The 9946-nt window shown below is 40.8% G+C and overlaps 1 protein-coding gene across 1 annotated transcript; it reads left to right on the top strand.

The window, feature by feature from the left end:
• The first annotated feature begins 974 nt into the window (after window positions 1-974).
• On the top strand, window positions 975-7697 carry LOC148018176 (AT-hook motif nuclear-localized protein 10-like). Its single transcript, XM_087661323.1, has 5 exons — window positions 975-1992; window positions 2137-2204; window positions 6105-6236; window positions 6414-6572; window positions 6664-7697. Exons 1-5 carry the CDS (start codon window positions 1500-1502, stop codon window positions 6958-6960), a joined length of 1149 nt encoding a protein of 382 aa, XP_087517449.1. The 5' UTR covers window positions 975-1499; the 3' UTR covers window positions 6961-7697.
• Window positions 7698-9946: the final 2249 nt, after the last annotated feature.

The following is a 9946-nucleotide window of genomic DNA, read 5'->3' as shown; positions in this document are numbered from 1 at the left end:
CAAAGCCTCTCCATGGGAGGGTTCCTTCTGGTTCCACCACTTTGTAATTTATCACACACACACACACACACATTCATTAATGTGTGTGCATATGCATGCACAAGTTGATTTATATATGGCATTCATACAAACATAGATGCTTCCTTACGGGGAGATCAAAGTATTATATACCATCACGATGCCAAAGTAAAAAACCCAAACATTTTTTGACAGGAGTTTAAGTAGCTCATCGCAAATCATTTCAAGGATACTCGTGTTTGTAAAATTTTACCTTCTAGCTTTATAATGCATCTAGATACTAGGAATCCCATTGTTCTTGGGGGGGAAATTTGAGGGATGGAGATGGGCTGCTCACTTAGGCATGGAAGGTCTCTCTCATTCCTCATGGACTAAGAGAGCTTCCATGACAATGTTGAATTATTGAGATCCTTTGTACCTTTCAACTTTATACTATAATTAGATATGTTGTATTCTTGCTACTGCTCTTGAAAATAAAAGCTACCTAGAACTCATAAAAAAGATTAAAGTGATAATATCTTACATATGATTACAATTAAGTTCTATTTTCATTGTATGCAAGTGTCATTTTCTTCTCAAAAAAAAGCATCGAGTATAATTTACTTCTATTTTCATAAATGTGTATTTTTCTTCTTTAAAAATTAGATAAATCTTACATACGGTTACACTTTACTTCTGTTTTCATGTGTAAGTAAAGGTGATTTTCCTCTTTTTAAAAAAGGATAAGAGTACGATTTACTTCTATTTTCATGTGTTAGTAGAATGTGATTTTCTTTATTAAAAAAAAAAGGAAAATCTTGCATATGATTATGATTTCCTTCTATTTTCACGGGTAAGTAATAATACATTTTTATTCTCAAATGATTATAATTTACGTCTATTTTCATGTGAAAATAATGCAATTTTCTTTTAAAAAAAAAGAAAAAAAAGGGGTGATTCACCTGACACTACTGGGATTGGACACTGCATTTGGGCTGGCTATGGTGGTATTGGTGTGACAGGGTAGGACGCTCGAGACCAAAGAAAGCTGCTGCTGCGGCCTGCGGGAATCAGAAGAAGAGTGGATCACAGAGGGGGGTTTTTCTCCGCAAGTGGCAGGCAGGCCGGTACCACAAGGCCTCTCAGGAGTCAGTACCCTACTGTCAGGGTCCTTCCTCAACAGGAGAAAAAAAAAGTACACCATTTTTGAAATTTTGCCGCTTCCTTCCCATTCTGGCATCCCCTCAGAGCAGGGGGCACACCATTACTTGAGTACATGTGTCTCACACTGGACGGTCCGCCCCTCACCTAGCAACAAGGATTCTTTGCTTCTCAGCTCTGCTGCTGATATGCAGAGAATTTAATGGCTGCTTACAAGGTCCCTGTGTGTTGCCATGGTGCTTCTCGCAAGAATTTGTTAGCATGACCAGACAATTTTAGCTCCCAGACTCCCAGGACGCAACCGAAGGCCGCGCTTGTTGACTCTCGTTGTTGGCCGACTCATGGAGAGCCGAGAATCCTCGGCCTTCACTCAGGCCGGTATTCTGTCACCCCCCAGTTCTTTCAGTGCAATCTTGCAGAGGGGCATGGCTGCACTATCCGGAAGCTTGGCTTCGCCATCCTCTCCTCCTGGACTTCATTCCCCTTCTCCCATGCGGCCAATTGCTGCTGCTGCTGCCGCCGCTGGAGCCATGGGCACAGGTTTGACCCCCAGCGCAAGTCAGCCTGTTTATCACTCCGAAACAAGCAGTGGGATGGCAGCTCAGCCAACCCCCATCAGTATGCACGCAGGTGGTAACATTGTTATGGCAAGTGGTAGTGGTGAACCTCTCAAGAGGAAACGAGGACGGCCACGGAAGTATGGGCCTGATGGAAGCATTGCTCTGGCTTTGGCTGCCCGTCCTGCAGTCGTACGTGGCCCTGTCTCAAGTTTCCAGAAGAGGGGCCGTGGACGGCCTCGTGGTTCTGGGAGGAAACAACAGCTAGCTGCTTTGGGTATGATTTTACAGGCATTTCACACTAGTATGTTATGTATCTGGCTTGTAGGACCCAAACAGTGTTATCTTGGATTATTTGAATGAAAGTAGATGAATGGAGCTGCAGGTAATGATTGATTCATCACAAACTTGTGCTTATCAGGACGATGGCTAGCTGGCACAGCAGGAGTCCACTTCACTCCGCATGTCATCAGGATTGCAGCAGGAGAGGTGGTTTAGTATATCCACCACATTTTGAGCTTTGTATTGTCTTTTCTGTCATATTTAAAGATATACCAACACACATTAGAACACTGGAATCTTTTGTCATGGTCTTATTGGCTCAATAGCTTCTGTAAAATTAGATGTCATTGTTCCCTTGGTATTATCCTGGGAGCTGCTACGCAGGACATGTTTGTTTTTAATGTTCGTATTCCTATTTTGTAATGTTTCCTCAGTTATTATACTTCATACTTTGGCATTGGAATCACTACATGTCAACTCCAATGAGCTTGATAGTACATGGTGATGGCAAAGTAGGACTTGGCCTTGCATCTCATTGCATTTAGGCTTTGTAATTCTTAAATAATATCAACTTTCTATGTGTGGGAAGTCTGGTCTGTGTTTCTATAGCCTTACAGTATGTAGTATAATAGAATTTAAGGCGACAACATGGATGAGGGATGCGATTTTGTTAAATCGATCTTGATCTTGATGACAGTTAATGCATTTTCCTTTTGGTGACATGCCATTTCAGTTTATAAGTTGCATTTGAGCTTCACGTCAATGGCAGTGTGTCACTTTACCCAGTCCAAGGATCCAAACATTGAGTTGTGGTTATATCTTAAGGCATCGTGACTCAGTTTTTGTGAGCTTTTTATGTGGATGGTGGTATGTGGCCATGTTTTCTTCCTTATTATGATGCTCTCACGTGGGGCATCTAATCAAGTTCTTTTGCACCTTTTTAAAGTAATTGAAGCTTGTCTTTCCCTAATCCTCTCCTACCGTGGTTCTAGGTCATCTAACATGGTACCAGAACTCAGTTTTGAGTTTTTTGCATTGATGATGTGTTTTCTTAGAAAGAGGCAGTTCGACCTACAATTCAGATCTTGATGCTCAGCTTGTGCTGTGATCATCATGACCATGAGTGTAACCCTGCTTATTCAGTTGGTACAGTTGGCAGAGAGGATTTTGAAGGGGATTGTTGAGACAACGGGTTCAATAGGATGTGATCATCATGGAAAATCAGCCTTTATGGATGACTCTCAGTGAAGGGGAATTTCCTTTTGAAGGATTCGAGAGACAAGATGGTGATGACCATTGACTTTAAAGTGGACAATGCATAGGTGAGGCTTTAGGCTCTTGAGCAAGCTAATTGTCTTGATTTTTAAGCCTCGTCAATGGTCAATGCGAAAGTTGCTTTCAATGAACTTGAAATTGTGCTTGTGACTCGTATCTTGCTACATCATTAAACTTAAAAGGCTTTATCGGTCAAGAGATGATCCTTTGGAGAGGACATGTTGCCTTTAGGATAAATTGCTGCTGCCTCAATGCAGGCAAGAAGTGAAGTCCTCACTCTTTTTGAACACTTTGTTTGCCAAGGTAGGATTGCACATTGATTATCTATTGTTGCAGCTTTTGTGGAATCCATATTCATGTTGATTGGTTTGTTAGAGAAGGTGACTAGTAGACCGATTGCTAAGTTTAGTGGTCATAGGCTAGGGGCCCAGGGGTAAGGTCCCCATGTGACCATCCATTCCCCACTCTCAATCAACTTGATACTCCACAAAATTTTTGCTCACTTACCTCAGGTTTTTGAGCATTTCTGCTAAGTCCTAACCCAACCTCTAACTTTTTGTCGATAGAAGCAGTCCATCCTCTGGGTGGATGAATGGTGGACTCCAATCCTTTTCAAACTTTGGGTTTAAATGAGGAATGGCCATTTCAATGATCCAGTTATTGTGTTTGCAGTTCATGAGACTTCATGAGTTGTTAACCCATCCAAAGTCTCCAATGCATCAAGATGTGGTTCCTACCACTCCTAATAATCAACCCATGGGTGTAGTTATGGATAAGGAGAAAATGACTTCTCTTGAGGAGCATGCTAGTGCGTCATTTATGCTAGATCTTGGACGTTGGCTCAAGTATGCTCTTTTTCATTTCATCAGCATATATGTGTGACAGGGCTTTCCTCATTTGAAAGTGGTAGTCTGTCATGGAGAAGAAGAATACTCACTCCAATTTTGGGCTTGAGTAGGTCTTTGCTCTATAGAGATGACTTTTTTGTGCTGCTCCTAAGCTGAGGTACCTTGACATTTACATTATTTTTATCCATTTCCTTTGCCTTCAAGGTATGGCTGGACAGGTGGCTGATTTACTGGTTTGACAGTCTTATCCATGACTTTCTTGCCTGAGACTTCACCAATGTTCTCAAAGTGCAAATTGTGCGCATAGTACAAGCATTGCTGTTTATCTACATAGTATGCTACATTTAGTGTTGGCTATGGCACATAACTGATTATTCAATTTTGTGAGTGTTTGCATTCCCTCTTTTTTGTCACAAACAAAGAAGGGGCTGGAGTGCAGCTGGTTGGATGTTTTGGCTGCATAACCACCTTTGAAAGTTGGGTAAAACACTGCAATGCTCGATAGTAGCAACATCGAGTTAGTTGAAGTTTCAGTATGAGAATAAGTAGGTCAGGGCTCAGGAGTGAAAATACCATGTGAGATCACAATCATACCTGAACGTACAGACATTATGAGTTCAAGGTTGTGCATCAATTACAGAGAGTACAATGCTCCTCTAGGTTGTGTTTTGCAACCAACCTATTAGTCTGTCATTCTGATATCCTTTTTTTGGATTGAGAAAGACATGTACACAGCACTGCAATAAATTTTCTTTTTCATAGGCCTTTTTCATAGGCCTTTTGATATTTTGAAGTCTACACTTTTGGAAGCTCATATTGGTAATGTGGGACTCAATTCTAATACAATTAGCTAGCCCATGAACTAGAGTTTTGGAAGGGAGTGCAATCTGCATCCTGAAAACTTGATTTACTATTTTGCATTGTACACTGTACACCATAGTTGTTGTGCACGCCTGCATGCTCAATAGATGGGGTTACCTAAAATGTGAAAAAGCTGGGTTCCAGCTGTACACAATCACTGCAATGCTGTAAGAGAGAGAGAGAGAGAGAGAGAGAGAGAGAGAGAGAGAGAGAGAGAGAGAGCTCTCCAAGAGGAAGAGTTTTAAGTCCAATCATGGTAAAAACTCTCATTATTTAATGAGTAAAGTACAGCCACTCTAATTTCCATGACTTGGCAATTGTGTACCCTTAAAGTTCGGGCTGATTTTGTTGCCTGAATCTATCTCTTCTGCTAGTGGTGGTCTGACCCTTTAGTGAGCTTACCTTTAGTAATAATTTGTAATAATTTCACCCTTTAGTGAGCAACCTAGTGCAGGCTTTTCACCCTTACAGCATGATAATATCTGCAGTTTTACATATAAATCATTTTGGGTAATGATAGCCACCAAAACTGATTCCAGTCCTTGCTTTTTTTTCCCCTAGTTCTGTTCTCCAGTAAAGGAAAAGGTTTGTGCATTGGTTGTGGTGCATGTTCCTCAGGGGGTTTTATGAAAAACTTTTAGCATTTACTTGTTACAGTCGTTTACTCTTATACATTACATTTTCTCTGAATCTTGTCAAGTTTATGAAGGAAAAATATGTCTTTCTTGCATGTGGCTGTGTGTGCAGTCTGGAACCAAAGATTGTACTGTTGAAGTTTAATCAAATATTACTTCTGCAATATAGGCCCCAGTCAATTTTATTCGCCCTCTGGTCAATATATTCCAGCAGATTACATGTAGAATCTTGAATTAATAATTGCTGTACTGCAAAGATCACGTATACTTCAGTCATCTTTTAGTATACAGTTTTGGGCATTGCTATATATATACGTATATGTGTGTGTGGGGGGTCCCAAAATGTTTTGTATCACTAATATATCCTCGATGCTAAAGATCTTGTTTTTGGAAGTTTGTTGAGGATAGGATTTCTAAGGCCCAACAACAGACATTTATTGTTTCTCTCTAAGTCTGTTGTGCCTGTGGCTTGGGCATTCTTAATGCAGGATGTTGCTATGAAAATTATGTCCTTTTCACAGCAGGGACGTCGAGCTGTATGTGTATTATCTGCTAATGGTGCCCTTTCAAATGTGACGCTGGGCCAACCAGCCACATCTGGTGGAACTGTAACATATGAGGTGGTGTCTGCTCTCTCTTGTAAAGGTTGAGCTGTCATTTAAGATGGGTCTCATTTGTTTGGTTCAGTCAAGCATGAAATTTTTTGAGCCATTCATTTTCTATTTGGATATACAACAGTGTTTTGCATGAATATCAAGGATCTGACTTTTTATGATCTTTTATGCTTTTCATTGCAGGGTCGTTTCGAAATCCTGTCTCTATCTGGTTCTTTTCTCCCAACAGAGAATAGTGGCATTTGTAGCAGAACAGGTGGTCTGAGTGTCTGTTTATCAGGCCCTGATGGTAGGGTATTTGGAGGAGTTGCTGGCCTGCTGTTGGCAGCGAGTCCAGTGCAGGTGAGGTCAAAAGTGATTTGGGTATTTTTGTTGGGTAAAATGCTCAATAGGCTTTTGCGGACAGCCAACAATAATTTTTTATTGCTATTAGGTTGTACTAGGCAGTTTTCTTACTGATGCAAAGAAATCCCAATCAAAGCCAGGCCATGATGAGGGTGGCAGTGTCTTACCTCAAGCTGTGCGTGCACCATTCCCTTACATACAACCATCCATGAATGAAACATCTGGAGTAAAATCTGAGTCTCCATCAACTACAAGTAGCAATGCTCATCAACAAGAAGATCTTAGCATGTCGATGGGGCTTCACTCTGTTGGCTGGCTAACACCTCAGGTTGTATCTGATGGCAGACGGAATACTGGGTCAATTGTGCCCTTTCCAGCAGGGTAATATTTAGTGAACTCCCAATGTGTGCTTTCTTTCCCTTGCCAAGTTGTAGTGGAATTTTGTGGGCCTTTAACATTCAAAGATAGGCAGCTGGCCATTGAACATATCCAACTCCAAAGAAAGTTTTTGATGTAGCATGTCTATGGAACTGGACTTGGTTGACTATCACCTCGGGATGTCTGATGACAAAGGCAGAATGTGTTACATTTTCAGGCAAATGGTAAGTAGAGTCAGCACTCAAGCTTAGTGGGCCTCTCAGAGCACTTGAAAACCAGAAGCTGGCTTTACTTAGCTTGTTCAAGGAAACAACTAGTGATGACACTCTCTTATGCTGGAGCCTTAATTACTTTATCTACAGGGTTAGCTGTTGTATGACAAGAGTGTGGGGGAGTTATTTTGTTGAATGGAGGATAGGACATGAATCTGTATTACTACTACGTTGTAAACATTTGGTGTTCAGGGTTGTCAGTTATGAGATGTAGAACTCAGCTGGCTTCTGGGCACTCTTTCTTTTTAGACATGAAGTCTGATTTCTGAGTTGAGACATCGTGGGAAAAGAAATGGTCATGCTGGAATGGGCCTACTATTCTGCTGTTGACAATGGTATAACAGACCAAAGTTCTGTTATATAGGCTTGTAACACTTGATCAGGTTCATCATCATCCATCCTGTGAGGTTAAATTGAGTGGTGTATGCAACTCTCTGAAAGTTGATAAATTTCTTGTTTAAAGTTTCTTGTATACTTTGCAACCCTGAAATGTCATTTACTGCAAGCTGATTGCTTGTGTTTGTTCTGTACAAGTTTAGTTTTACTGAAACTAAGTGCATATAGCATTATAGTAAAGCATAAACCCAAGTCATGCAATGATCAGGGTGCCAATGACAAGCTAGTGCATCATGTTTTAAAGCACTAGACAGTGCTGGTTTTTGCCAGAAAGCATAGTAAACTTAAAATACAAGTGGATTATTATGTTTTTAAGATTACTGATTGCTTGAGTGTTTTATAGTAAACGAAAATCTCTCTCTCTAAATATTATTAGAGGATCAAATATCAGGAAGTATGCTAAGTTAATATGGCAAAATTAGATGACTTTGGGTCTTTAAGGACATGCTCTTACAATTGGCACAGACTGCAAGCCTGAAGTTTGAAGCCTAGACTTGAAACTCTGTATGACATGGACATTTATGAGCACCTCATATACAATTGAAGCGTTTCGCCTTTATGCAGGGAAAGAGGGCCAGGTGTTTAAGGAGGGCTCAGAAAGAAAATGAGTTCGAGTTTTCCAATTAATCTGTAACTGGATCCCTCGTGTTAATATCAAATGGCCCTTCCCGAAATTGTCACACAGATTTGTGCTGCTGTGGTTGGTGCTACTGTGCATTGTGCAAGACCAGATTTGTTTTGGAGTTCATCATCACCTTGCAAATTCATCCATAGCTGACCACGCGTAAACTCTGTTTTGCACATGCAGTGTTCACTAGAAACATTTCTTATAGCCAATAACTTCAACAGAAAAACCCTCAGCTTCAGTTTTGCCCTTTCAACCTTTATAATTGGTATTTTACGAATATGTAATCAGAATGCCTGCATCTTGATCAATTTAAAAACCCTTCTCTAGAGTTTTTTCCTCCACCTTTTGCAATTTACTTGATACTTACACCTTGGATTTTCATGAATGCTATGCGTGTTTAATTTTCCTTGTTATGTAGTTGGTTCAAAAATATTCACATAAAAAGCATCCTTCAATATTGAAACATTGCCTGTCCAAACTTCTCTTGTATCATTGTTGGCGATATTGTGATGTCAAATGAATGTCTTGTGAATTAACTTGCCTTTCACCTTCTCAATTGGTAGTTTTTGGAGGTGCTAACTTACATGTTTTTGAGGTTGCCTTCTCCTTGTAATAGCTGGCAATACATTTGCTTGTGAATTATGCTTGACCTCATTTTGGTTGGTCGAAGTGAAGATTTGTCTTACCTTTTAAAAAAGTAAAATAATACAAAGTGTATTAATAGAGAGTAGTTACATCAACCACCAATCATAGGGATGTGTCTTGACATGCCAAAGACATGGCTAGCATTTCTTCAAAGCCTTATACATTTCTCTAGGGGGAGGGGGGGCAGATTTCCTAAGGTCTTATAGGATAGTGAGTATGTCTTTCCTAATTGTGAGACATCTATGGACTTCCACCTAGGATTATTACCACAAATCTTCTCACTTTTGTGTCACTAGATGGAATGCCAACTGCTCTTGCAACATTCCAAAGAACCTCATTTTCGTTCGTTGAAGTGAAGATTTGTCTTACCTTTTTAAAAAATAAAATAATACAAAGTGTATTAATAGAGAGTAGTTACATCAACCACCAATCATAGGGGCATGTCTTGACATGCCAAAGACATGGGTAGCATTTCTTCAAAGCCTTATACATTGCTTTAGGGGGGCATGTGCCCCGCCGCCTGTGCGCGAGCACGTGCGTGCGCGCGTGCACACGTGACACATGCACACACACTCTCTCTCAAACTTTAATACATTAAAAATGCATTCAATAGGCGTAACTGAGAGACGTTAGCTGTGTTAGGTCAGTTACGCATGACGACTCACGAGTCTCTCGGACTCCTTTCGTCAGCCTCATGCGATCTGGGACCTCATGTCGCACGCATTCTCTCTCTCTCTCTCTCTCTCTCTCTCTCTCTCTCTCACACGTGCACACGCTCGTACACATACACGTGTATGTACCCCGTGTCGCATGCATTCTCTCTTTCCCTCACGTACACATACACGTGTATGTACCCCGTCGTCCTTTCACGGGGTACATACACATACAAATATTGTATTTTTGAAGTCCCCGATTGAATCATATCCCATTTGATTGATTGGTGGGTTGGTAGTTGGTTAAGAGCATTCTGCGAATGACGTGTCCGCATGCGTGCGAATTCCCCCTTAGTAACCCTCTCCTTTCCTTCTTCCTCACACATGCCCACCAACCCA

This window comes from Lygodium microphyllum, chromosome 21, assembly GCF_053477565.2.
Source record: "Lygodium microphyllum isolate KBCC chromosome 21, Lygodium_microphyllum_v1.1.10, whole genome shotgun sequence".
NCBI lineage: Eukaryota > Viridiplantae > Streptophyta > Polypodiopsida > Schizaeales > Lygodiaceae > Lygodium > Lygodium microphyllum.
Note: the sequence above shows the minus strand (reverse complement) of the source record. Positions and strands in the feature narration are given on the sequence as shown.